The sequence below is a fragment of the Trichoderma virens genome (genome assembly GCF_000170995.1).
Source record: "Trichoderma virens Gv29-8 chromosome Unknown TRIVIscaffold_89, whole genome shotgun sequence".
Taxonomy (NCBI): domain Eukaryota; kingdom Fungi; phylum Ascomycota; class Sordariomycetes; order Hypocreales; family Hypocreaceae; genus Trichoderma; species Trichoderma virens.
This window is the reverse complement of record NW_014013660.1, coordinates 1,503,117-1,530,827: the sequence shown is the minus strand read 5'-3', so window position 1 is coordinate 1,530,827 and position 27,711 is coordinate 1,503,117. Positions and strand designations below refer to the sequence as shown.

The following is a 27,711-nucleotide window of genomic DNA, read 5'->3' as shown; positions in this document are numbered from 1 at the left end:
AAATTTTAAAAAAAATTAAAAAAGTTAATTATAAATTTAAAATATTAAAAAATATAAAACTAAAATATTTAATATTTTATATATTATTATTAAAAAAAGTATAAATTAATAAAAAAATAAAAAAATTAATTTTAAATAAAATTATAATATTTAAAAAAAAAAATTAAAATATAAAAAAAATATTTATTATATATTAAAACTTAAAATATAATAATAAAATTAAATATTTAATTTAATAAAAAAATATAAATTTATTTATAATATTTAAAAACCTATTAAAAACTTTAATTTTTAAAAATTAATAAAATAATTTTATTAAAACTTTAAATTATATTATTAAAAATTATATTTTAATTAATTATATTAATTTTATTAAAAACCTATATATTAATAATTATTTTTAAATTAACTTATTTTATTTTATTTAATTTATTTAAAAAATAAATACTTTTATAAAATATTTACTTTTTATAAATATTAATTTATTTATATTATTTTTATAATTTAATTAATTATATAAATTTTTTATTTATTTATTAAATTAATAATATTATTTATTATTATTATTATAATAATTTTTATTTTATTTAATATTTTTTAATATTTATATATTTTTTTTTAATAATTAAATATTATATTATAAAATTAATATAAAAAATATTAATATAAATTAAAAAATTATTTATTATTAATTAATAAAATTTTATTTTTATTATAAATATAATTATAATATATATATTTTTTATATTCTTTATATTTAAATATTATTTTATAAAATAATTTATTAATTTTATAATATAAATAAAATATAATAAAAAATTTAATAATTTTAATTATAAATATTATTATTTTATAATTTTTTAAAAACTTTTTAATAATAAAAAATTATTAATTTTATTTAATAATATAAAATATTATTAAAAATAAAAAATAAAAACTTATTTAAAAATTAATATAAAGGCTTAATATATTATATATAAATTTTAAAAGTAAAATTAATAAAAAAAAATATTATATTATAATTTAATTAAAAATATATATTTTTTAAATAAAATATAATAAAAATAATTAATTAAAATTAAAAATTCTAAATTTATTTTAATATATATAATTTAAAAAATAAACTTTAATATTAAAATTATAAACTTATTTAATATAAAAAAATATTATAATATAAATTATTAAAAATAATTAAATATATAAATTTATTTTATTATATTTATTTAAATAGTTTAAATAGTTAATTATTAATAAAATATTAAAACTAAATATAAATTACCTTTTTTATTTTACTTTTATATATTTATAATTACAACCGCTTAAAAGCTACTCTCTATCCTCTCTGCTAATATAAACCTACGACCTAAGCTTATTACCTTAGGAACCCTTACCCTATACTAGGAATAGGGATCAGGACGTTACAAAAACTCTTCTTACAACCCATTGCCAGAGTTGCGGCTGAATGTTACTTCAGGAGTAGGCAATAATGAATACCACCATTATTATTAGTATTTCCATACTATTGTAACGACTCCAAAGATGTGTATTGAGTTTATCAAATTTTTAGAGAGAGCCGATTTCTCCGTATGACTTAGAATCATTATGTCGTCAATGTTAAAGCGAGGAATAGTCTGCGTATGTGATATGAGACAAAGTACTAAATATATTTTTCAAGAAACTTTAGAATAGCAATGATCTTTTCATCCTCAAATCTGCGGCCAACAATTTGCAGACCAACGGACATACCGTGGAATGTCTCATGGTTGTCTAGAATGATATACTATTAGTTCACGTGTGATAACATGGTAGCGCAATAATAAGTGATTCACTTACAGAGCTGCCAGTTCTCCTCGTCCAAGCCACTCAGAAATCGTTTCCGATTGTCCTTGATATCAATTTCTTTCTCAACTCTTCCAGCAGGAAAAGTCAATGCAGGATAGTCCAGTAGATTCCACACTGCTGTATATGTCCAATACTTTGCTGTATTATGCTGAGTCGCCACTCCAGGTGCAACTGGACATATTATAGCATCAACAGTGTGTTCCCATAATCGAGAAACATCATTCCAACGCCCCGTTTTATTCCAATGATGGGAATACTCCAACCTGAATTCCTCTCGCTCTTCTAGCCAGTACTCTAGCTCCCCGCGGCTCAGCTTCTTCACCCCAGGATTTTCCTTCATGATCCACTCAGTTAATGGCAGCCATGGCTCTCCCGACTCAGCCATGATCGCAATATCAGCATCGCCTCCATCAGTAAAGTATAAGCTAGACACAATAGCCCACGCTTCGTCATGCTTATAGGCCGGAAAATTAACCACCTCTACCTGCGGCAACCCGCTCACTTTCTCTGCAAACTCTCTGAGCACCCTCTGCACTGGTGGATGTGGCTGGACGATTCCGTCGTGCCATATTATCCCCAAACGCAGCGGCTTCTCTCTGGTCGGGTCTATGTGTACTGTTTTCCATGGTAAGGGTATGATTGCTGGCTCGATATTCCATGATTCTGCAGCCACAACGACTCTCATGAATATTTCCAACACTTCCAGATTAACGCCCATCGGACCCAGCACCGTTACAATTGGGTCTGCTCCCGGCGGAGTACTGCTCCAGCCAGTCGTTGGTACCCGAAATGCTGTTGGCTTCAACCCATAAATCCCACAAGCAGCAGCTGGGACACGAATCGATCCACCCACATCACTGCCTACGCCTAGGACCGAGCCGCGCAATGCTAGCAGCGCTCCTTCACCACCAGACGAGCCACCTGAAGACAGAGCGACGTGAGAATACGGATTCGTGGTGATTCCATATATATTTGAGGCGCATTCAAGCTGCATCATGCTTTGAGGCTCAGTTGTTCGGGCATGGACGACGGCTCCAGCACGCGTGAGAATTTGTACCACCAATGAATCTGATACAGGACGGGTACGTGAGTGGAATGGGGCGCAATAACCGTAGGTAAGAGGCCGACCAGCAATGCCGATATGGGATTTGATGCTTATGGGCAAACCATGAAGAGGACCAATTGGAATGGAACATCGAGAAAGGTGGTTATCGAGCTCGGCAGCTCGAGAAATAGCTCGTTGCGGGAGAAGTTCAGTCAGGCAGTTCGTCTATAATTGTAAATTGGTAAATGATGTTAGGCTCATGGATATGGGAAGCTTTGTTTGGCTAACTTACGAGCTTCTGAGCAGCCACGGCTCTTTCTAGGAAGGCCTGTACCACTTCCCGAGCTGATAATTTGCCGCTAGAGATTAAATCTATAAGCGCTTGGGGCGATAAAGATGTTATTCGAATATTTTTCTCTGACAAAACTTTTTCCGGAATATTGATGACGTTTGTTGGAAGCCGAGGTGGTAATGAAATGGTTATTCCAACATCGACTAGGCTTTGATCGCGAAGTGCCTGTGCCTCATCAGCAATTTTCTGCCAGGATTTGCTCCCTTTTGTCTTTTTCAATACTGGCATGATTAAAGCGGTGAATTATTAAGCAGTGTGCTCCTTCGACACCTTGGGTGAAAGGTACAAGATTATTGTGCGCCAGATGTTCTAATTTGTCAATAGATGAGGGTTAGGCACCAGTGAATGATGACATAATACCCCAATAATGATTTCTGATCTCGTTACTCCATTATTGATGAAAATCAGTGAGTAAGCTTCTGAATGACACAGGACAAAACATAGGTATGTAGCAATGCTTTACATTTGTTGCACTCTTAGTACTGACAAAGTACAGCTGTAGGACGAGTGTTCGAGGGTCAGTGTCCAAACTGAGATTTTCAGGTGAATAATCGGTCGATAAAAGAGCAGAGCTTTTATATTCCATGTGAAAAGTTACGGACGATCGTTGTTGGATATAACGGCAGGAGCAAATAGTTGCCTGCGTAAGATGTCTCGCGAAAAATTCATTTAGGTGTATTATCTTCTTCAATTATGTTTAACATCGCGCTGGACCCATTATGGTGTTTCATCTATTCCATCTCTAAGGATTCTCCACTGCTTGGAGCCAATATTGGTTTGAGAAAGTTGCAGTCCAGAAACGTTCCCACATGAATCCTACTTCGGGATTCGTAGTATTGGCTTCAGTAAATCTTTGTAAAGCTCTTTCATATGCTTCTAGCGGCTGGCTATAAATTGTCTCTCGCCGAACAGCAAATGTTCCACCGTGTGCAGCTCGAATGGCTGGTGGGTGATCCTCTCGTAGGACATAATTCCAGAGTTCTTCAGGAGTGTACGGAGCAAACACCAGAGAACTTAACTGACTTGCTGTAATCCAGATGCTTTCTTTTGGATCTGTCCAGTTGATCTTCGCCCAGTCATCGACATCATGAAACAGAGTTGGATCGAAAGGATTAACTTCGTTGGGTTTGACTTGGAGAGCCACATCAATCATTTGATTGGTCGAGTTGACGACCGTGCCAATAAGATCATAGGGATCTGCTTGAGAGAAAATCATGTAATCCTCTAACGTATTCCAATTGTTCACAATATGGTATAAATGCGTGTGTCCCTCTCGGCCGATATTGGGTAGCTCAACATAGGAGCGGAAAGCGTCGTGGTTGACGGTGTCGTTAGATTGTGGGATTCCGCCTTTATCATAGATATAGGAATAATTAGCTGCTGAAAGCCATGGCTCCAAATCTTCTTTATAGCGAGCCACAACGATACCGAGGCTTGTCGTTGGAATTGCCAACGGAAGACTGGCAGCCGCCGAGACAATAGAACTCATGTTGATAATATGTGGCGTTATTGCTTGTTTATATAAAATATAAATGGAAAGAAGTTATTCTCGGTAAAGGGGATTTAGTAGATGGAATGGGTTGAAAAAGAAAGCTGATGGATTCTTATACACAATCACACTTATTAGGAGAGCCTTGTCTGAGAAATTGAACTCAAATCGAGCAGAGTCAGCACTAGGCCGCTGTAACCCCCTTACTCAGACAGGGTATGGCATCGAACCCCTTAAAGCCAGTGGAAAAGCACATTACATCGTAATCGGTATACGTATTGCATCTTAGTACAGGGAGTGGCGATCTTATCGCGTATGTACTTCAAGGAAGAGTCGTCATAAAACTAAGCGTTGGGGCCCACTTCAACGAATGCATCAAGTCATCAAATCATCGGTGCCACAACATGGTTTTCATTGTTCGTCAGCCGCATTACTGATCTTAATAAGGAGGCCGATGCTGTGGGCTGCTCCACAGCACAAATGACGAAAGCCATTTTACAGTTGTCAACAGATAGCATCAGCCGCCATGTCGTCATAACATTGGTGCACATATCTACCGCTTGTCGGAAGCCAATTTAGTCCCCTTGTATATCAAGGAAAGATAAATCAACATAAAATGTGACGCGGATTAGAATCACACCCCTTAAAGGTGATTATCTTCTATCTCTCAATACAGTATACCCTACAAGTAAACAGTTCACAATTGCTTAACAGAATAAGTAGGGAAGCTTTTGTCTCTTTCGCCATGGATACCGAGTATGCTTACAGCAAATCTTTTTCCTTAAGTGACTCTACATAAGTCGTCTATTGCTGAGATAACGATATCTTATTACAGCATCGTTAGCTATATCCGAGCTGTGATATTGCTAGATCACACTTCTACTTGTAGGTGCTTGGACTAGAGATCTTTGAACTGTATAATATGGGATGCGGCAAATATTTATCAGCCGCCTCATGCTTTCCAGCTCGACTTACACAGTGCTTGAAATGTAATTACAGTGGTTCTCACAGTTTATATGGGATGTCTATCATTACAATTCATGATTAACACATGACTACCTTTGTAAATGCAGATACTAGACCCAAGTACTCTATAATGGTTATAAAAGTAAGTGATCACATTTACCCTCATATATACGTCCAAATTACAGTTCGTTCAGTAATCGCCCCATTGTGCACGAGGGAAGATTGAACACTGCATTTGTCACGAGTGGATTGAACTACGCGTCCGGACTTTAGGCAGCAGTATAGGAGACGGCAAAACAGGGGTCATGGCTGTCAGCATGTCTAGAGCGCTAAGCATGCGAATATGTTTCCACAATTATAACTCAAACGTTCTTTTCTCTGTACGGAGTACATACGGAGCGTCCCTATCTATGTATAGTAAGTAATGAACCAGTCTAACAACAGTTTGTTTTCGTCGGTTTTAGTGACATTAAATCTACAACTAAAAGTGCTGTTAATGGTTGTAAAACGGACCATCTTGCTATGCTTTTTACAGTTGAACGTCGCGGATTCACGCTCTGCCTGGAAAAGAGACGCCCCCCAAAGATCTTCATGCCACCACACCGCGATTGTTACTATAAGCCGCGGATGCCGCAGTGGTACCACAGTCCCCTGCGCACCCCCTATAGATGACCGCATTTTTCCTTGCTCAGGAACAGCTTTGAACACCCTTTCTTTTTTTTTCTTTTTTTTTCGATCGCTCATTATAAAACACCACCTGTCTTCCCATAATGATGAATCAATTTCCTCTCCGTTCCTCGAGGAACGCACACGTAAATGGTTATCTGCATAATTTCTATTGTTCCTCATTTCTTAGATATTGATACTCATATAATCACAAGATTCGTAAGAAACACAATCTGATAGTATTTACATCTCAATTGTTCTTATAAATGGTATTACGCGACGGAAAAGATGCAATAAAATTCAGTTCAATTTCTCGGACTATCCTCTAGTAACTCAGCCGCTTGACCTGGGACGAGCTGTCACCTTAAGGCCTCTGGGAGTACAGTTTATGCTCTCCCAGTAGCTGAACTTCATTCCATCATCCTCTGAAATACTCCATTCAAAAGCCATGACAAGCGCAGCAATACATACGCTTAACTCCATGTAAGCCAAATTGCGCCTAATACAAGCCCGCCCTCCCAGCGTAAACGGCAAAACAAAATCTTTCAAGTTTTTTTTTTTCTGTCTCCGAGAATTCTGGATATTCTGGAAGCCATCTTTCTGGAAGCCATTTCAGCGGTTCTCGAAAGAGGCTCTCATCTCGATGCATACTGTATACGGATGAGGAAACTGTCACTCCGGCTGAGATTAATGACCTGCTATTACGGCCCCATTTTGAACGGTTAATCGGGGAAGATTGAACCGCACTGGAGGTAATAGCCTGAATATCTCGTCTAAAACTGCATTTAGAAATGGTATCTTACTCAGATCCCTGTATGGAGCAATGGGCTGCGATTGGCTTGGTAATGAATCAGCAAGGAGATTGTATAGCTTTCGTTGGCATTCTGGATGAGACGCAAGCTCATAAATAGTATTTGTAAGTGATATTTGAATCGTATCGTTTCCTGAAAATGGTCAGAATAGATAAAAACAAGCATGTACTGTTTTCAGCATCTAATAGTTCACTTGCCTGCATTGAGAAAAGTGCCGCACTCTGCTATAAGCTCGGGTAACTCCATAGGAATGGGGGATTTCTTCGTCTTTTGTGTTGGAAAGAAGGAGAAGAAATCAATGTCATCTAAAGCACCGCGTTCCATACGTTTAACAATGCCATATCTAGCCATTCCTAAAAAATAGTCCGCAGCTGCTGTCTAGTACATCGGCTTCGTAATAAACCTTGAGGCTTGATATATAGATGGGGGAAGATGTGCACATAAAGCGTTGAACTGCACACCAGCTTAGAAACATCTTATCGCCGGCACTATCAGGATGCGTCCATCACCGGCCATAGACTTACATTCGTCGCTCCCACACTTGAGAAATCCATATGACGAAGACCATAGCAATTTAGAGATGACATCGTACGAAAACATGTTCAACCAAGGTTGTATGTCAAAGACGCCCTCTAGAACCACGTGATTGTCCTTGTTTGATAAAGCTCCCCCGTTCAATTTGATGCGGATTGCTGCAAGTAGCTCTTCCACCGAGCTTGTCACTTGAGGTTCCATACTCAGAATATTTTTTGCCGAAAAAATACTCGACAGATTCTTCCGTTTGATTGAATGCAACTGTCGATTTGTCGCATCACCCATGGGCGGATTGCCGTTTGCTAAATTATCGTAGAAGATGTCCTTCAGAATCGAAGAACCATGGCCATATATATCTTTATATGCTTCAGGGCCCGAGAATGAGAGCGTTTTAGGACCAACTCGAAGAACCGGGCCGAGTTTTTGGTGCGCCATGTCAGGAGCTAGATATTTTTTGCCATAGGCATTATGCCAGATCATCCACAAAGGTGAGAATGCAGCCGCCAGTGACGGCGAAGGGAACCGGCGAAGATGATGGGTATCGATAAAGTAGTGCAATACCGAATATAGTAACGTAGCAACTGGTAGCACAATAAATGCCCCGACGAGGACTTGAACTGTATATCTTGTCAGTTTTTGTTGACGAGAGAGCAATTGGTGCAAGCAAATAGCGTTTCACGTAATAGGAGTGCATCCTATTTACTTACTCGTGAAGCTCATCATGTATGTTTAATGAACGAAAGCGGTGCGTATAATGTTCTAAAGCCCATTAGTTATGATACGAATGTCAAATAGGACTAGTGAATATCTTTTGGGCGCCTGATCATAGCTCTATTTATAAAATTGTAAATCCTGTATCATATCTGTCTATCCGAAGTCGGATTTTAAGAAACAAATACCTTCATACTATTCAATTAGTTTCCAATTATTTATGAATTACCGCCCGAGCTCGGATAATATGTACATATGCTCGATAGTTGAGTAGAGCACCATGTAGATGTGATTCCCGAATTCGGGAATCACACTACCTAATGTAAGGGTCATATCGAACTTATCATAAAATAGCTGAATATCGCAACAGAACATTCAACTCATATAATTTGTAGCACAATTAAGCTTGATTGATCTAAAATGTCTTCTTCTATACAAACGAGAACTGCATTGCATGACGTTATACATAGGCTATCGATATGTACCAACGAAAGGTACAATGCTAAGTGACGGCTTTGGTACCTCTATCTTTAATTCGGTACACGAAAGTCATTTGCCGTTTCTTTGGCTCCTGGTCCAATATCTCCTTCTCGCAACAGAGGGCCAATTTTGAAAGCTGGGATCTCTTTAAAATCCAACTTGGCGGGGTGGTCTTTTGGGCACCAATACAGAGTACCGTATCTCAGCCAATGCGCATATGTTCCTGCAACATTGTCGCTACCCTCATTGTTCCTCCATAGGGAGCTCAAGGTATCTCCCATAACTCTAACAATCATGCCTGTTGCGAGCTTCATACCAAAACTTTTTGATAGACAATCCTCTACGATCTGGCGTGCGAGTTTTTGGTCGTCACTTTCCTTTTCGCCGTCTCTGGGAACTGGTAGAGACATGAGCTCAAACTGTCTGGGGCCGTTCCATGCGGTAATTTCGTTAATTAGCTGTGATCCGACCATGAAATCATAAGCATAGACGTGCTCTGCTACGTATTTCGGTCCATTCCAGTCATCCTCCACATCGATCAAGCCCATAACCATGGTGATGACCTGCCCCTGAATGATGTAATCAGTTAACATTCTGGCCGTCTCTTCTCGTCCATATGTTCTGCCATTCTCTGTCATTGAGAGCCCAGTATCCATCAAGGGAAGCCCTTTCAGCAAGGGGCTAGCATGCATCCCCTCGGTGCTGGTCTTGCCCCCATCTGCGGCCCACAGTGCAAGTAACAGCCTGTGGCACCGGAAAAAGAAAGGATTATTTCGTCCTGAAGCGAGGAAATAGTTTGCCATGCCACGCTCCTCAGGTCCACCCATGTTATAAGTGAATATATCGTATGGCGAGCTTGGATCGCCGATGGTAGTATTCCAGACACGGTCCAGATCCCCTATTTGTACCATGCCTACATCCGCATAGACACCTCCATATTTCAATAAGAGGGGAAATCTCACAAGATCTGAGATGTGCTGATTCGCGTGGTGGCCACCAATAGTACCATCCGTAAAGGCTTTGGGAAACACCTTGGTATCATGGATGTCGAGGTAGTTTGCCACATTCAAGGGAGAGCCAACTTCAAAATCTAGGACGCGGATCACCCATCCCTTCTTGGAAAATCTCCTGTGCCAATTCCGAACAGTGCGCCGAGTGTAGCCGTGCATTTTACTGATACCACTATGCCAGAAGAACCAGATATTTTTCTCGTCCGAGACGGGCTTAGGGTTGAGCAGGTCATGATCCACATCAGCGTCCGATCGAAGGTCCAATTGATCTTGCGGGATGGCGTACACGCCATTTGGCATAGGATATGACAAGAGCGAGTCCATTATGTGGGGTAGTAATTGAGTGCTCAAAGGAATATGGGTATAGTTCATACGAATAAAGTGGGAATTAACTGTTGCGGAGATAGGGTCTTGCTAGGGATTATCTTTGCTTATATTTATGTTGAATGCTTGAGGGATCTATATATCGGACAGTTGATGGAGCCATTTGGAAATCCGGTTGAATTGTATTGCGGGGCACACAGCCTTGGGATGAGTCACTAGCTGTTGGAAGGCAGATTATGAGGAGTCACCTCCTGTGGGGGGAGTTGTGGCAAATTTACCACGGGAAACACAGGGCCGTAGAGTCAACACTATAATAGGGGAATGACCAAATTGAGCCAAATTGAGTTATATTCTAGATCCTTTTATTTTTCCCTTTCAACCGCTACTGAAGTTTCAACTTTGGAGTCACCCTGCTAAGCACGGGAAACACAGCCGGGCAGCCGGGCACGTCATTGTGGTGACTCTGCCCATGGCTTTAGAAATTGCACTGGGGTATCCACACATGTTTTCTCTAGTAAATGACGACTTCATGTATTTTCTCTGTGATCTTCGACATATGAGACCCTGCGGGACTGGATGTCAATTACTGCGGTGATTGTACTCACCCCGCGATCTGTCAATGTTCCAAGCCTCCTCGCACTAATTCTAGAAACTCAATTGAAGCGAAGACAGCATATACATGACAATCGGCAGCTGCGACATCATTATCTATAATCCGTGGTACTAGATACTACTTATATCCAATTCTGTTTTTCTGCAAAGCATGTAAAAGCAAATTTTTGCTTTGACTACATCGATGGACAGGCAAACATAGAGATTTAATATTTAAATGTGCTTTAAATAGACAGTATAAAAATATATTCTTTTATTTAGAGGTTAAAAACTGGCAAATAGAACAAGCATTTCTTTTCCTCGAAATCTCAATTATTACGTTATTAATCCCTCCGAGTTCATTCGCATACTGCTATCCTACAGCCTTTCTAGACACAACTGTGAAATCTACAGAAGAGAGAGTAGGGCCAAAAGAATGCAGGTGAAGCTTGGCAGAACCAACGCGTGGCTCGCACTGCTACCAACGGGTACTGTGGGAGCGGTAGCGCCACCAGTGGCGGTGGTTGTTACTCCTCCGGTAGCCAATGTGCTGTTCCAAGCCACAGGAGAACTAGTTGCTGACTCGGTCGCACCGGTCTGGCCGGCGGGAGTGCTCTCAGAAGTGCTAAATTAACATTGTTAGTATGGTTCATATTCCCAGGAAGGGTAAACTGACATTGTGGCTCCATTCGAGATGGTATGGGTAAGGGTGCAAGGGCAATCGGTGATAGTGAGGGTAGTGGCCTAAAAAAAAACTGGTTAATTATATTCCAATGATGAACTAACAATAAATGTTGAAATATGCTTGCCTGAGTAACAGTGTAAGTGCTAGATCCAGCTGTAAATACAGTGCTGCCTGGGCAATAAGTTGTGTAGCTAGTGACAACTTCAGTGATGGTAGTTGCGCCGGCTGACTGAGAGGCAGATGTCGCAGTAGCGACACTGGTAGCTGCGGAGGAGCTGCTCGAGGAGCCACAGGTTCCCTTTGAATCTCTCTTCAAAAGGATAAGCTCATCGCCCTTAGAACCATCAGAGCCGTGAATATAGCTCCATGAAAGAGCGGTGGCGTTGTGAACGGTCAATCCACCAAATCCAAAGTTGGTCTGATCAAGATAAGTAGTAATGTTCAAAAGAGGGTCTGAGCCAAGAGTACTGTGGCTCTCAATGTTTCCTGCAGCTCCGTTGATGATATGGGCCATAGAAACACCTGGGTTTGTCCAGTATGTGTTGTTATTGATCACAGAGGCCTCATCAATAGTACCATTGCTTCCGAGAGGAAGAAGGCGCTCATACCAGTGAATGTGTCTATATAAAGTTAGTAATTAAGATCAAAGCAGGGCAAAAACGTTGCTGGCATACCCAGAGAGATAGAGATCGACTCCATTTTGCAGCATGAGATCCTCAAAAGCCGCGCGAATGGTCTTCTGGTAAGACGAGACCTGTGAACTATAAAACGGACGGTGGCTCATTGCAATAACCCAGGGGGTCTTGCAGCGGTCGACACTCTCCAAATCCTTCTTCAACCATTGGTACTGAGCATAGGCCTTTTTGTCGTTATAGTCACCGTCAACAGCGCCGAACGGGCCACTGTCAGTGACATATGTCTGGTTAGCAAAAGGATGAGTTTGGTTTCCCTTCACGTCCTTAGCAAAAGGCCACTCGGGGCTATTCGGGTAATCAGTCTCTCCGTCGAGAGAGACGAAATGAGCAAGGCCATAATCGAATGAATACCAGAAGTTACCAACACCTCCAGTCTCACCTCCAGGCATGCGGAATCTGTTTTGAAAGGCAGTGAAGTTCCTAGGAGTCGTTAGATATATCCTGTAGAAGGAGGGTGGGTCCCATATTATAGCGCATCTACAACATACCTTTGAGAAGGGGGGCAGCTATAATACGTAAGGGAAGACTTGGCAGCACTGCCGTTAGGCTGGTTCTTGTTCAGGTAGGCTGTGAGGACGTTGCCAGGGCCATCAAATTCGGCGCAGCTGGCTTCATGGTTACCGGGCAAGACCATGTAAGGGGCCTTAAGGGTGACGGAGTTCATCCACTGCTGCCATAGATCCCAGTTCGATTCATATAGGACGCTCATATCTCCGCCTTGGGGGCCACCTTGGTTGGCAATTTCTCCGGCCGGAAGAGGCGTGTCATATTCCTTCGGGATAGGGCCACCTCCGGGCAACTCAGTAGAGGTGCCATTGTAACAAACAGGCCAGTCACTTTCACACGGAAGTATACCAGAATACCAATCATCGGCGTAGCTAATGTCGCCTCCGTGCCAAATGAATGCGGCACCGTTGTTGACGGCCTCATTGACGTACTTGTAGGTTCCACCAGCGTTGGTGTAGCCCATGTCATTTACGACCGCAATGGTGAATTCAGAAGAGTCACCTGCCTCCTTGGCAGTCTTAAAAGACAGAACATCAGATGCAGTGGTGCCGTTGGCTGCCGGAATCTGATAATAGTAAGTCGTTCCGGGCTTCAGGTTGCCAATCTGGACATCATGGAAGAATTCGCTGCACTGAGTTGTTACAACAAGGGAGCATGACGGAGTACGGCCGTATCTGTGCAGATCAATTAGCTATAGACAATAAAGAATCAATAGAGGATATTAATACGTCACTGATTTACCGGTAGCGGTATTGCTGAGATCAGATGCACTAGTTCCCCAAACGACCGAGGGTGCCTCTCCCAGGCCGAAGGGTGTCTGATAGTGGATGTTGATGCCGTTAGGTACGTATGAAATGGAAATGACATTGACGTTGTTGGTGGGGTTCGAAGAAGCTGGCTTCACAGCAGGCGGTTCTACCAGTCGCACGAATCCTTTACCATTGCCATTGACAGTGGGATCAAGCCAGTCGCCAACGGGGATCTTGGGCCCAGTATAGGGATAAAGCTCGTCGGCGGTTGGTGCAGCATCAACCGCCACGGCAAGAATGGCTCCCAAGAGAGTAGCGGACTTCATTGTAGATGACGGATTGATCTTTTCTACCGGTCTGATGTTCGGATTAACGAATGACAATAACGAGAGACCAGGCAGCCGAAGGCAAGGAAACCACACGACTGACGGCGGTTCTTAAGGCACAACCGCTCTCGAATCAAGGCACGTAACAACAGAAATGCGACCGAGAGCTGGGGGCATTTAATACAAATTGATTATGCTGCTTGCCCAGGCTTCAGCATAGTTAGCTCTCTGGCCCATTCTCACCTGCCTTTTGAAGGTGTTGTCATAGCTCAATTCGAATTCGGTGTAGTTCGGATGCGATTCCGATCCGTATCAACACTAACAATACTTTTCATATGCCCAATATGGTCAAACCGTACCCAATCCAATTGTGTCGCAGATTACACGTGCAAAAATTACAATGCCGTGACGGACTCGGCACGAACAAAATCGCCAACAGATGTGGATCCGTTGCTAGCAGCTACCACAGACCCTAGTTTTGGTCCAGGGTCTTTTTGTAAATGAATCGGTTAATCGGCATCGAATATTTTTCTGGGCACGATGCAAATGTCCCAGATGGTAAGCCCAGACGCGTTGACAAGCAAGCCAGCCCTCCCCCACGCGGGCTGTCATAAGTCTTCGTCCGCACATCGCTGGCCAAAATATGAAGATCGTAGTTTTGCGGTAATTTGCAATTGAAAACATGCCGACTTTTTTTCCCCTCAAGCATTTATAGTGGGCAGTCATCCTTATGCCGAAGTCAAGGTGTGTTCGCCAGAGTCAATGCGTTCACCAGAGAAGCGATATAGCATCACTCCCAAACCCGGAGAGCTTTCACGCGCATCTACAAATCTCCGTGCCAGGGCGACCATCACTCTAAAGCTAGCCTTAGTCTGCCGTTGTCGGTCCAAAAAAAGGTTTAGCTGTCAATAGCCACCAGGTACCAGCTCCATGATCATCAATCCTGTATTAGAGCGTGTAGCGTCTGGCTCCTCTCATGTGGTATGTATGAACCCCACGTGGATAAAGCATTATGAGCAAATGAAATGCGGCTCATTCATCAGCCAGCGCAAAATAGCCTTCTCGTCATCATGAGCAACGCCAAGCATAGCTTTTTATCCAGCTGAAACATGTAGAAGCGAGGTCCATTGATTCGCTCCCCTTCAAAAGACTATCAAGTACCCAAATTAGCTCATCCAACTGGCTTCAGTGAGTCTTGAAAATGGGTACTAGGTTAACGGAAGCAGTCTATACATATAAACAAATAAAAAGACAGCGATTTCTAAGCAAGGCACATCATAACTTCGCACATGTCTCCATACATCTGAGTATCTTACTCGGAATACTATTCCGGTTTACGTCTCTGCATTGTTTAATCCACATCACCAAAGGACCACCTCGGCCTCGTGTGACTTCCACGTGGCAAGGCAGATCGATGAAACCTACGGCTCTCTTAACCTCTTCCACGCCTAGGAATGACGGCAGAAATAATCAGTATGAGGTTATATAAAGTGCAATTCTTATTGCTCTGACAAGACCCTATAAACGGCGATCATATCCTCATCTTCCAATCCGGAATCCATTGCCTGCCTATACAAAGAGTTGCATACTTGAATGAGAGGGGTTTCTGCTTCTGCGGCCTTCGCCGCTGTCCGAATCAATTCAGTGCTGTTGTAGCAGTCCTTCACAGCTGCTTGGGCAGACCAGTCTCCTTTGGCTATTTTGGCTAGCTTTAGTTTCGAATAGGCAGAGGCCAAGGGACCAGCATCCAGCACACTACTAAATGCTTCAAGATTGAGACCCTGTGCTCGGGCTAGATTCATCGATTCCGCGAGACCAGCGGTAACAGTGATAAGAAAAATGTTGACGGCATACTTGGTCTTCAGGCCCGCCCCGATAGGCCCACAATAGACAGCCGCACTGGTAATTGGTTCAACAAAAGGTCGGATGCGCTCGCATTCGGCTTGGTCACCGGCCATCATTCCCACAAGATTCCCTGTTTCAGCGGGCACTTTGCTTCCGCTGACAGGCATCTCGATAAACTTGCCACCTGCTTCGTGGACCTCTTGCGCCAGATCCTGACTGAATTCCACAGAAACTGAACTAGTGTTGATAAGGGTCTTTCCCCGAAGCGCTTTTCTGAAGTCGTCGTCGATTACGGACCGTATGGCAGGACCGTCAAACATCATGGTGAAGATGATATCGGATTGTTCGACCACTTTGGCTGGCGTCTGGCCGAGCCCGGCACCTGCTTGTACCAATGCTGCGCATTTAGAGGCCGTTCTATTCCAAACAGTGGTGGGGAATCTGCGACACAAGTTGATCGCCATGGGCGTTCCCATCACGCCCAGGCCCAAAAATCCAACACTCATATCGTAAGGTAAAAAGTATTATTTCTTGCTGCTATCTCGTTGCCCCAGTTCCCCTCTCTCTCATGAGATAACCGTCCCAGGTATATAAGATATTAGCATGCCCAATGAATGCTTGCAAATACCAATAAGCAATCAGTCTTTCGCAGGGCGCGGCTAAAAAGTCGGCCAGTCACAGAACTCTCGGGCGGTTAGATGCGGCCTTGAATGGCTTAATCGCAACACCTATACTCCAGCGTCATGACAATTACTTCAAGTGCAGCGTTTAGCATTAAAGCAAAGCATGAAATGGTCCTGGACAACAGATCTGTATCTTATACAAGTCCCATAAGCCCACACATTTACATGTCGGTTGCATGGGCTTTACGGCATACGTACCCCAACTATCCATAAACGAAAGGAAACCTTACGTTTAATATAAACAATGGACCAATTAAGCTTAAACAATCGGCTCAATTCCAACATACCCGACAATATAATGAAATAACCCGGATTTCTTTTAGTCTACGCGCATGCGCTTGATTTGTATGGACCAAGAACTCCTTTTCCAGGCACCTTTAAATTTCGCCGTTTAAAATAACGCGTAATAAGGGTAAACGCGAACAGGGCGCGATCGCGCATCGTATTAGTAATTGTGCCGAAATGCGCTGCAAAGTAGCAACTCGAATAGTTGAGGATAAAGAAAGAGTTGGGGAGACAAACCGGAAGAATGAAAGAAAGTCCGATGCCCGAAAAGTTCCCTGTTTTTGCTTGCTGCTTCTTACTAATTGAACAGAGGTAAAGAAATTTGGACATCATGTACAGAGAGCAGCAAGGCCGGAAGTATTTCTGTGAACTCACCCTTGATGAGTGAAATTGCAATGAGAGATATGTCTATTACCGCTTATCTTATTGACTCACTCGCTTTCTATAGATTCTTTTTTTTTAATTCTTTTTTTTTAAAAAAAGAAAAAAAAAGAAAGAAAGAAAGAAAAGGAGAGAGAGAGAGAGAGAGAGAGAGAAAGAAAGAAAGAAAGAAAGAAAGAAAGAAAAGAAATTCGATAAAATAGAATTATGTAGAATATACCTAATAGCGGCATGAATAAGAGTCATTATATTGCAGAACAGAAAATCCCGAAATATTAATGTTACGTATTTTCTAATTTTTTTTTTATTTAACTGAGTACAGGGTATCGTAATACCACCGGTTAATGTTTGACAACTATCTTTCCACCTGCATTATGTGAATCTAGCATTTCATGCGCCTTTTGAATGTCCTTATACTCGAAAACAAATGCGGGTTTTGCATCCCAGGCTCCCTTCTCAATCTTGCTGACAATATCCTGAAGGGGAATGCCGGACATGGGAAAGTCAGGAGTGCCCAACACTTTGCTGTGAAATAAGCTAAAGTGCACCCCCGAGTCCATCTGAACCATAGGGTTGAAATCAACCACGGGATCTAATCCACCGAGCCACCCAGCTTGAAGCATGCGCCCACCAGGCCGAGCCAAGGAAATAGACTCCAGTAAAACTCTGTTGCCGATCAAGTTCAGAACCTTATCAAATCTAAAGCCGCTGGGGAATTCCGACTGGAGGCCCTCGTGCTCTAGTTTGGCATCAACGGCGCCCATTGTCTTCACAAAGTCGAACCTCTCCTTTCGTCTCGTCGTCGCTGTAACCCGAGCACCGGCGTCAACAGCCAAATGAAGAGCTGCTTGACCGATAGTAGAGGTTGATCCGCGGATAAGAAGTGATTCGCCGGGCTTCAAATCGAGAACCGTGAACAGACAAGAATATGCTGTTGAGTAGACTTCTGGAACAACAGCAAGTTGCTCCCAGGGAAGCTCTGTCTTGACTGGAACGACGTTTGCAAGTGGAACATTTACGAATGATCCATATCCTCCAGGGCGATTCCTACCCATGCCTCCCATTACTCCGACAACTTTGGTGCCGATCGAGATCTCGCCGCCGGGGCAGGCTGCGACAACTCCAACACATTCTAACCCAGAAATTGGGTTCCATTCATCCCATTCGCCTTTGCGCATGTGCATTTCGGCATGGTTTACGCCAAAGGCGAAAACTTCCACGAGCACTTCCCCGGCAACAGGCTCTGGCTTAGGCACCTGCTGGATCTGGAGAACATCAGGGCCTCCGAATTTTGATATAACAATAGCTTCCATAGTTGTATCAGCCCTTGTATCTTAGAGGTGAGTATAGGATGAACGTTCTTGATGTAAAGTATTGTCGACTTTCGAATTTCAATGTACAAATTGGCTAACTGCAACGCGATGGATGGGTTTACAGGATAAGATATATGTATCCAAATTGAAGCGAGGCGCTCTCTATTTATGTAAGTTAAGGTATAACAGTAGTGACGCCACATATTTCGTGATATGACAAATCTAATCGCCGTTCTCGCTACAAGTCCCCAAGCTCTATGAGTTACTCATTCCTGTAGGTAGATGGCAAGTAGTGGTCTTGACCTGATTTGTCAATGGTGCTATTAGAAAATTTACATTTGCGTCTCTGGTGATGTAACTGTCGGCATATATGATTTGATCTGGTAATATCCGCCCTTCACACATCTCATCAATAATACGGAGTCCTCCGAACGAGCTCTTTACGCTATGCTAGCGCGATGCAAGACCAGGGAGCAGCAATCACTGTTTCTGATCTAGCGTTCTCAAGAAATGCGAGACCTCATAATAGTCTACAACCTCCGCGATTTCCGCCAATTGCCGAATGGTGTAAGCTGTACTTGTACTGCCCCTCCCAGAACGGTTGCCCAATTCTAGTCCTAATAAAGTTATAAAAATGCTGAACTTATACCTAAAAAGAGTCGAGAGACATTTTGCTTCATAATGGCATCTCCGTTCAATTGCGATTAATGAGTACGCGTTACAGTGCAGACCTTGCACGACGTAGCTGCCTCTGCCTGTCGCGTGTTATGTATTTCTCAGAGTGGTGAAAGTCATCCACCGAAATATTGAGGGGTTTCACCATCAGCTGCGATCTCTGAATACATACCCAGGTAGTACAGGAATATATCAATTGATAGTGTTGGGGAGACATTAATCGGCATACGGTTAAGACAAGAAAAGAAATGAGCATTTACTTTATTTGGAACAGCTTTATTTTATTTTTGCTTTTCTATTTTTTATACTTTTCGCTGTTCTCGCTGGTGAGGCTAGGATTGTGTGAGCTGCTGCCTCTATCTGCGATTAGCGCAAGACGATGTATGGTGTGAAGTCAGCATTTCCCCCATGCGGTTTAGTGAGTGACGTTGCTGCGATCGTAGGCAGGTCGCCAGTAATTCCATACCTAAGTCTGACGTGATTTGACAGCAGCCGTGGACTCAATATGTCTTCAACCGAGTTTGAGAAGGAGATAGGAAAGTATGCTATCTTCCCTCAGATTTTAAATGGTATAAATCCCCACGTCGAGTGGCTTTCAAGGAACTCGATACACCAAGAGTGCAACACTAAACACCAACGAGCTTCGAGAACCATTTAGCATTGTCGTTGCTGGGAACCTATCAACATACTTATCAAATATTGAAAGAAACGAAAATGGCCGCAACTCAGAACATCCGCTTGGCACTGCCCAAGAGTGGCGTAAACGTTTTCTATCGAGAACAGAGCCCCACAAATCCCTCTAAGACACTTCTACTTCTTCATGGTTTCCCGTCGTCGTCACATCAATATCGGAACATAATTCCACTGCTCGCTACTAAGTATCGAGTCATTGCTCCAGATTTTCCCGGATTTGGATTCACCGAGACACCTGAAGGCTTCAAATACACGTTTGAGTCGCTCACGGATATCCTTGTCGAGTTTCTGGACTCGCTTTCCATCACTAAATTCTCTGTTTATGTCTTCGACTATGGCGCACCAGTGGGTTTGCGTCTAGCATTGCGTCGCCCAGAGGCTGTTCAGAGCATCATTACACAAAACGGCAATGCCTATGTGGAGGGCTTTGGTGACGTCTGGGGACCCATCAAAGATTTCTGGGCGAGCAAGAACACCTCTGATGATCGATCCAAGTTAGCAGATGCGATGCTGAACTTTGACATTACCAAGTTCCAATATGAGAATGGTACTCCTGACCTTCAGACCATCGCACCTGAATCCTATACACTAGACCACACTTTGCTACAGCGCCCAGGGAGGAAGGACGCCCAACTTGATCTCTTCATGGACTATCAAAATAACGTACCGTTGTATGAGAAATTTCATGAGTACTTTCGTTCCTCTCAAGTGCCTTTATTGGCAATTTGGGGAAAGAACGATGTGTTCTTCATTCCACCCGGAGCTAACGCATATAAAAGAGATTTGCCGAATGCAATTGTTAAACTCATCGACGCCGGCCATTTTGCGGTCGAGAGCGACGGGCCGTTGATTGCGAAAGAGGTAGAACAGTTCCTAGGATAGTTTACAGAAGATTAGGTGCGAAATAAAATTATTACATCTGTTTTACTCTGATTCTATGAGGCTCTGTGACATGTCTTTCCTTGGCCGCAAAAGGGCATGCAACGTGCGAGCTGACATCTCTGCGGTAGGTAATACCTGACTTAGGGAGGCAGTCACAAGTGCCCGGCCGCGTTGGCAAAAATGCACAGTGCGCAGAACCTCACTCTTTACCAACAGGAGCGTAGTAGGCTAATACTAACCAGAGACATTACGCAAACCTAAATTCTTGGTTGTGGCGAGACAGGCAGAACTTGGGAGTGGTGGAGCGCGAGCGATTTTAGCCTACTTCTCGGTACATGTAGTCTCACTCCGTTCGACAGGGTGCTACGAAGTTTCAGTCTCTCTACATAGGAACTTTCGTAACAGACACAACAGAGCATCCGTCTCATTCACTCTCAGGCCACAAACCTCTCCTTTACCATCGACTGACTTATGATACACTTTTTCTGATGGATGAGGGAAGAAGTAAGTCAATGTGCTGTTCACTCTATGGCGAGAAAAGACATACAGCGCTCACAAGCGAGTTCCTAGGACAACTGCAGCGCAACCGTGATAGTAATCGCCCACAATTTGAGTTCATAACTGTCTCTGGAACAAACTTGCGTGGCGACACCGAAACTCGAAGGCGTGTGAGAAGCCGAGCGCAATCTGACTATCGTCGGCGCAATCCGCCTCCACCGCGAAATGCTTTGACTGTTGACCTTGACGTTGGATCGTGGCTTCAAGCTTTATCGCGGGATGCAGCTTTGAGGCCACAACGTGGTGACCCAATACCATTGGATTTGCGGTTTGCATCGCCACAGGCCAACGAAATGATGCAAATTAACCCAGAGGGACTCCGTCCCATAGATGGAAGAGAGGGTGCTGGAATTTTTCTACTGGTGCCTCCGGATCAGCGGCCGCGTGCTCGCGAGTTATGGAATCATTGTTAGTACTGTAATAGATTGGCCCCCCTCGCATTTTATTTTACTCAACGCTGCAGTTTAGTGTACGGCGGAGGCTGCGTCATCTTCAAATCTATGATCGAGATTGGCTTTCTCGATATTCTACAAGGATGCGCATCGCTTACACAGATGCTGTCGTCTTCAGCCTGGCACAGGAAACATGTGGGGACTGGGGACCACGAGAGCAGCATAGATTATGCGAAATACTCTCTCATGGCCACGAGAGCACTACGACGACGGTTGGATGATCCTGCCCAACGAGCTAATCTCGAAACCATCATAGCAATCCTGACATTTGCGGCATTCGCAGTATGTGCTAACTGAACCTTCAGAAATTAACGGCCGTTGTTTTACTGAAAGATTGACAGAATTTGACGTCCAACCCGCATCTCATCAACGTGCACCTTGACGGACTCTCTCACGCTATCAGTGGTGTTGGTGGCCTAACAGCGCTCCAGCAGTTGCCAGTTATTTGGATGATGATGTATTGGTAAGGTCTAATCTTTTCATGCTGCCACAAAAATAACTTACAGTTCTCATAGGATCGATATACGCGGTAGCTATCTCCAAGATGTGAAGCCACGTTATCCTCAGCCATATGATATATTATCAGCCGAGAGCAAACTCCGAATTTCTCCTATGCCGGTAGCGAGCTCCCCCGATACCAACGGCACACTAACCCAGGATCCGGCGGTTATCCATATATTTGATGCGATACAGCAGGTCAATTCTATTATAAATTCCGAAGCAAACGTACTAGGTGAAGCGTTTTGGCGAACTGTCCTTTTCCCTGGCTTTCACTTGGCCCCGATTCTTCATGATCTTTTATCATTGCCTCGAGACGCAGGCAGTTTAACTACCCAATTCTCAAAACGAAGAGAGTGCTTTCGGTTGGCCGGTATCCTTTACATTAGTGAAGTTCGGGCAAAATTTGGAATGGACAATACTGGGGCCACGTCATACGCGTATAAGTTATTATCGGCGTTGAAGGGTCGCGATATGCTGGTCTCATGGGGATTCGACAACCACTTCTTGCTTTGGAGCCTTACTATTGGATCAGTCTCGCTATGCGTGCCTGAGGCTCTGCGTCTTGAGTTCATGGAAATTTTGTCAGAATACCCATCTATTGTTGGAATTGCTTCTCTTCGCGATGCAATACCACCGGAGTCTCGAATGTTCTTATGATGTGTTGAACCCAAATGATACCTTTCGGCGGCACTCACTGTTAGCCACAGAGAACAAAAGTTGATGAACAGGTAAAATGATATATATATATATAGCCAATACAACACACTCTTTCAAGCTCACATGCATGTCTAGTTTAGACTACATTGAGAGGAGAATGAAGTCTTGCAAGATTCTACCAATTAATACGGGTGGACGGCACAAAGAATTTATTCCAAGAGTAATATTGTACCTGAGATTTACGCCATCAGATGTACTATTGTGTAGGAGAAGGAGTGCAATTTCTGTGTGGTGTCTCGACGTGTAGCGGAGTTGCAATTTCTCAATGCTTTAAAATATATTATGACTATTCCTCAGCATCCCAAGATCAACCAATGATTGAAATATATTGCGTAGCGATGACAGATGCTGTCACGCTTTATGGCCTCCAGCGAAATCCTGGATGCTTCCAGTCAAGGTCTTCAATATCCTCTGGAGAAAGACCACTCAACTGTTCTTCTACATTGCAGCTATCTCGTTTGCGGTTATCTCTAATCATCCACGCTAACATAATGCTACTGACTATGAGGACCATTGTTGTAGTAGCAAGATTAAGACCATTGCCAATATGAAAGTTGGGCGCATCAAAGGGCAAAAAGCTCCAAGTTGATATGAGACCCCCAATATTGCCAAGCATGACTAAAAAAAAAAAGTAATGTCAGTACAAACGAGGTTGGTATTGGCATCGTAATGGGCATTGAGAGAGTCAAGATTCTGAATTACCTGTAAACCCAATTGCGCTGCTTCTCGCGGAATCCGTAACGACGTTGGCGCTCACTTGTGAATTAACCATCGGCCCAAGGGCAAAGACCGAGCTCGTGATCAAGAACGTTGCCCCATATCTGACTCTTGGATTGGTACTCGCCAAAAACATGATATAGCCGGCCATCCCCAGTGGTGCACTAGCAGCAATGATTATTTGACGACGGTCTATTCGCCAACTGAGAAGAGGGAACACAACGGTAAAAAATGCCCCGACGATGTATGGAGGTACTGTATAGAGTTGTTGAGAGATGACACTCTTGTGAGGGTAGATCGTCTGCACTACCGTTGGAGTAAAGAAAGCAAGTCCCTGTACTGTGATGTTAACAAAAAGAAAGATAATTGCGGTGGATATCGTCATTGGATTCTTGATTCCGCGAAGCATTTTCTTTTTGTCCATTTTGTCGAGAAGAGTCGTGGTTCCCACACGTTCAGACTTGATTCGAGCGATGCAAAGATCTCGTTCGTCTTGGCTTAACCAGCGTGCCGTTGAGGGGCGATCCGTAATGGTGAAAAATGAGATGATCGATAAACCAACGGTGACAACACCCTCAATGGCGAAGATCATGCGCCAAGTTGTGAATCCGCCAAAATGGGGTAGCTTTAGAATGGCAGATGCGAGAAGTCCGCCGAAGGCCCCGGCTAAGGGTGCCATGACAAGATACATGGCCAGCCGAAAAGCCAGCTCAGACCTGCGATACCAACGACTCAAGTAATAAGCTATGCCTGGTAATAAGCCAGTCTCAAATGCTCCAAGAAAAAAGCGCACCGCGCAAGCTTGAGCTTTGTTGTGGACGAGAGCAGTAAAAATGGAGCAAAGGCCAAAGCCTAGAGATGAAGCTGGGATAAACCATCCTGGTCCCATCCACTTGCATAGAATATTGCTAGGAATTTCGAGGATAATGTATGACACGTAAAATATAGATAAAACGGTATTGTAATCGTAGCCAATCAGGCCGAGATCTTTCTCAAATCCTGCAAGGCGGGCATTTCCTTGAACAAAGTCAGTAAATTGCAATATTCTTAGTCGGAGAGTTCGTAAAGCAACGGACCAATATTTGCTCTGTCAATGAAACAGAAGAGGTACAATAGGGCAACTGATGGAAGCAAATAGAGGTCGAGCTTCCAACGAAGCCTCGCTTCAGCCTTCGGATCTAGCTGTACAAGAGACTGCCCATGCCTAGCACAGCGGTTAATGCTAGCCAACCAGAAGAGGGATGGGAAAATTACTCGTCTGTTGCTGCTTGTCCACGTTCTGCGGCATCATGTAACTTCTCATGTTCAACTTCTTGATAATGAGGCTTTGCAATTGCGGGAGCTTCTTGAGTCGGCATAATGAGAAAGGTATCAATCACAGATTATTGTGGGAGACAAGACCAATTCAATCGCATTGACAGGAAGGAATATGAGATGGAGATAGTGGGCCATCAGCGTTTTTCTAGGAAGAACTGGTTGATTAATCTTTAAATGATTTGGTATATTTTAATTTGTCTTTCTTTAGCTCAGATCTACCCCAAGTTCTTGGCAAGGAGGTAATCCATAATCCTTCCGGGGGTGACACGGGGTTACACGATCGCTGATTCATCAGCATAGCCCCATAAAAGCACAGAAACATTGGCGTCGGGACCTCCATCCGCTATGAATTTGTACAGTATCCGACTCTTGGCCTTCCCACATCCGCACATATAAAGAACGATGACCAGTTACGAACGCGTGTGCATCGACTGTAACACAGAACAAGGGAGTGCCTCTTCCGCAATTAAACACAGCTAGTTGATTCAATCATTCTAACATTCACGCAATTCGCATTTATTTCTTCCTGTTGCGGCTGTAAGTAGTCGATTGGCTGAACCTGCGGATGCTTGCATCCGAAACGACAAAGCCATGCCTCGACATAGAGTTAGAGTTGAGGACAGGAAGCGCTCCGTGCGAGCCTGCGAAGCATGCCGATTGTCAAGAAAGCGATGCGATTCCCGACTTCCCTGCTCCTCTTGTTCCCGAAAAGGAATTGGTGCCAGTTGTGTGTATGGTGACAGAGCGAAGGCATCCCCATCGAATCGCATGGACTCCTCACGCGATCGTGAGGGGTTACAGATCAATCATGATGCACGGAGCGAAAATGCCCCACAGCCATTGATCACTCAGAATGCTAGAATGCTATTGACTTCCAAGGGAGAAAAAGGTGAGAAAAGCATTCAAGTAGCGAACATCATGATTGATTAACCCTCTCGAGACAGTTTATGTTGGTAAGACAGCCGCAATATCGATGCTCCAGTTTCTCCGGAATGTCCTTCGGCGATTTGCAGGCCCTTCGGCTTTCACTGAAAGTCGACGGAGCAATACGATGTTGGAAGCCACCTTGAGATCCACATCTCATAGGCCCATCGACTTTGTGGATAACTTGAGCGTATCGGAACGAACCGAATTTATCCACTATTACAAAGTTGCGGTTTGTGGTTGCGGTAGCAGGCTTCCGACTCTAGTTGAACTTCGCTAACTATTAATCAAGTCAAATGGATTTCTCAATTTGCTCACGGGTGGCATATTGAGCCAACTAAATTCTGAAAGGATTCTGGAATCCGAATTTGAGAATGCATCATCGAAAGACGATATAATAGCGGCTTACTTAGTAATTGCCATTGGAGCCCACTGTAGGGGCAATGGAGACAAAGATGTCAAGACATCTTCAAACTACTTTGCTGAAGCACAGCGTCTCGGGTTCCAGGATATGCTTCTAAATCCAAGCCTTTCCATGGTGAGAAACTTTCTTCTCATGGCTTTCTACATGTTTTGTGCTTGTCGTAGAAATACGGGCCTGTTGTACCTAGGCGTCGCATCACGGGCAGCCACTATCCTCGGTTTACACTTACCGGAGTTAAATGCGACTTTACCGACTGACATTCGGACGGTGAGGTAAGTTCCTCTCGCGTTATTTTCTAACTAATTCTTCTTCAACACAAATTAACCTACTGCTGAAGAGTGCAAATATGGAAGAGCTTGCGAGTTCTCGATCTCATCTGCAATTCTTTACTTGGGAGACCTAGCGGGACTCAGGACATTCAGCCCGAGGCTCAAGAAGCAAAAGGTAGAAACGAACCAGTCCCTCACACTTCGATGACATTAGATGCCATGTTTGAATCGTGCTCCATCGTCGAGCTAATAGCACAAAAAATAACACGGGATGGTACTCTTGACATGACCACAGCTGAGGAGTTCCTGAAGAAACTACGTGACTGGGCACAAGGCCTACCACCAGCTTTGCGTCAACTGTTAACACGACATAATGACGGCTACGTGGAAGACAACCACCAGCAAGCAGCCATTGGCAACATTCATGTAGCCTGCAATTATTATTTTGGCGTCATGTTGGTGACACGACAGTTTCTCATAAGTGAGGCTATCACCTGGCTGCAGCAAAGGCAAGCAAACCGAGGCGGCCAGGAAAAATCTTTTGGTCTTTCTCCGTCTGATGTAAAGGCACAAGAATTGGCACGCGTCTGCACAGATGCAGCAACTTTTCTCGTGCAGATGTGTCATGACGCTGGCACATCAGACTTTCTGCTCGGTAATATGTGCATACTTCAGTAAGTTTGGATCGCCGCAGGCTCGAGAGAAGCATGAAGTTGATCTAATATTTGAGCAGGGCATGGGTTTTCGCTGCGGGGCTCGTTCTTGGATTATCTCTCTTAAGGCCGCCCGAAATATCGAGTTCAGAATCGCAATTCTATTTTTCCTCATCACAAAATGTCTTGAAAACGATTGCAAAATTGAGTCCTCAGGCACAACGTTATGCTGAAATTTTATCGGATTTTTCGAGAGCGATCGGAGGATACCATCGACAGTTGCAACGAGATTCATCTTCAAACAATACTCTATTGGAACGAATATTAAAGCCTCCGCCTTCTAGTGAGAGTGGCAACAATACAACCGGACTCCCTTCACCAATAATCAGTAACATGGGGTATTCATCAACTGAAGAGGGGGGTAATCCATCCATCGACTTGCTCGATGGTATGCTAATACATGAGCCAAGCGCTATTGCTCTATCTTTACAGAACGCTGATGATTTTGGCTTTGACATTTTATGGGACGATTACATGTCCACCACAGAGCCTCAAGAAGTGCCATTCAATGGGAATTTTGAGCAATCATCTTGGCGTTTAAGCGATATTTCATCAAACTTATATCAAGAAGGGAGTGG

The 27,711-nt window shown here is 43.3% G+C and overlaps 11 protein-coding genes across 11 annotated transcripts; 3 read left to right on the top strand and 8 right to left on the bottom strand.

Moving 5' to 3' along the window:
- Positions 1-1,657: 1,657 nt before the first annotated feature.
- Positions 1,658-3,467, bottom strand: TRIVIDRAFT_41634 (uncharacterized protein; the record flags this gene model as incomplete). The annotated part of the gene is made up of 3 exons (XM_014096106.1): positions 1,658-1,767; positions 1,834-3,112; positions 3,180-3,467. The coding sequence occupies 3 exons, from the start codon at positions 3,465-3,467 to the stop codon at positions 1,658-1,660; spliced, it is 1,677 nt and encodes a 558-aa protein (XP_013951581.1).
- A 514-nt stretch (positions 3,468-3,981) lies between these two features.
- On the bottom strand, positions 3,982-4,728 carry TRIVIDRAFT_66318 (uncharacterized protein; the record flags this gene model as incomplete). Its single annotated transcript, XM_014096105.1, has 1 exon — positions 3,982-4,728. The coding sequence occupies one exon, from the start codon at positions 4,726-4,728 to the stop codon at positions 3,982-3,984; it is 747 nt and encodes a 248-aa protein (XP_013951580.1).
- A 2,633-nt stretch (positions 4,729-7,361) lies between these two features.
- TRIVIDRAFT_205975 (uncharacterized protein) lies at positions 7,362-8,426 on the bottom strand (the record flags this gene model as incomplete). Its single annotated transcript, XM_014096104.1, has 3 exons — positions 7,362-7,477; positions 7,697-8,323; positions 8,414-8,426. The coding sequence occupies 3 exons, from the start codon at positions 8,424-8,426 to the stop codon at positions 7,362-7,364; spliced, it is 756 nt and encodes a 251-aa protein (XP_013951579.1).
- Positions 8,427-8,947: 521 nt separating this feature from the next.
- TRIVIDRAFT_227223 (uncharacterized protein) lies at positions 8,948-10,231 on the bottom strand (the record flags this gene model as incomplete). The annotated part of the gene is made up of 1 exon (XM_014096103.1): positions 8,948-10,231. The coding sequence occupies one exon, from the start codon at positions 10,229-10,231 to the stop codon at positions 8,948-8,950; it is 1,284 nt and encodes a 427-aa protein (XP_013951578.1).
- Positions 10,232-11,070: 839 nt separating this feature from the next.
- On the bottom strand, positions 11,071-13,787 carry TRIVIDRAFT_173869 (uncharacterized protein; the record flags this gene model as incomplete). The annotated part of the gene is made up of 6 exons (XM_014096102.1): positions 11,071-11,447; positions 11,499-11,566; positions 11,632-12,127; positions 12,182-12,622; positions 12,691-13,383; positions 13,438-13,787. The coding sequence occupies 6 exons, from the start codon at positions 13,782-13,784 to the stop codon at positions 11,231-11,233; spliced, it is 2,262 nt and encodes a 753-aa protein (XP_013951577.1).
- A 1,496-nt stretch (positions 13,788-15,283) lies between these two features.
- TRIVIDRAFT_57290 (uncharacterized protein) lies at positions 15,284-16,135 on the bottom strand (the record flags this gene model as incomplete). Its single annotated transcript, XM_014096101.1, has 1 exon — positions 15,284-16,135. The coding sequence occupies one exon, from the start codon at positions 16,133-16,135 to the stop codon at positions 15,284-15,286; it is 852 nt and encodes a 283-aa protein (XP_013951576.1).
- A 1,184-nt stretch (positions 16,136-17,319) lies between these two features.
- Positions 17,320-18,291, bottom strand: TRIVIDRAFT_42391 (uncharacterized protein; the record flags this gene model as incomplete). Its single annotated transcript, XM_014096100.1, has 1 exon — positions 17,320-18,291. One exon carries the CDS (start codon positions 18,289-18,291, stop codon positions 17,320-17,322), a length of 972 nt encoding a protein of 323 aa, XP_013951575.1.
- A 1,389-nt stretch (positions 18,292-19,680) lies between these two features.
- TRIVIDRAFT_57288 (uncharacterized protein) lies at positions 19,681-20,541 on the top strand (the record flags this gene model as incomplete). Its single annotated transcript, XM_014096099.1, has 1 exon — positions 19,681-20,541. The coding sequence occupies one exon, from the start codon at positions 19,681-19,683 to the stop codon at positions 20,539-20,541; it is 861 nt and encodes a 286-aa protein (XP_013951574.1).
- A 488-nt stretch (positions 20,542-21,029) lies between these two features.
- TRIVIDRAFT_205969 (uncharacterized protein) lies at positions 21,030-22,709 on the top strand (the record flags this gene model as incomplete). Its single annotated transcript, XM_014096098.1, has 5 exons — positions 21,030-21,045; positions 21,091-21,507; positions 21,568-21,833; positions 21,893-22,014; positions 22,067-22,709. 5 exons carry the CDS (start codon positions 21,030-21,032, stop codon positions 22,707-22,709), a joined length of 1,464 nt encoding a protein of 487 aa, XP_013951573.1.
- Positions 22,710-23,127: 418 nt separating this feature from the next.
- Positions 23,128-24,844, bottom strand: TRIVIDRAFT_57287 (uncharacterized protein; the record flags this gene model as incomplete). The annotated part of the gene is made up of 4 exons (XM_014096097.1): positions 23,128-23,387; positions 23,472-24,503; positions 24,563-24,690; positions 24,741-24,844. The coding sequence occupies 4 exons, from the start codon at positions 24,842-24,844 to the stop codon at positions 23,128-23,130; spliced, it is 1,524 nt and encodes a 507-aa protein (XP_013951572.1).
- Positions 24,845-25,394: 550 nt separating this feature from the next.
- TRIVIDRAFT_205967 (uncharacterized protein) lies at positions 25,395-27,098 on the top strand (the record flags this gene model as incomplete). Its single annotated transcript, XM_014096096.1, has 5 exons — positions 25,395-25,692; positions 25,748-25,959; positions 26,020-26,423; positions 26,489-26,595; positions 26,716-27,098. 5 exons carry the CDS (start codon positions 25,395-25,397, stop codon positions 27,096-27,098), a joined length of 1,404 nt encoding a protein of 467 aa, XP_013951571.1.
- Between the last annotated feature and the right edge of the window lie 613 nt (positions 27,099-27,711).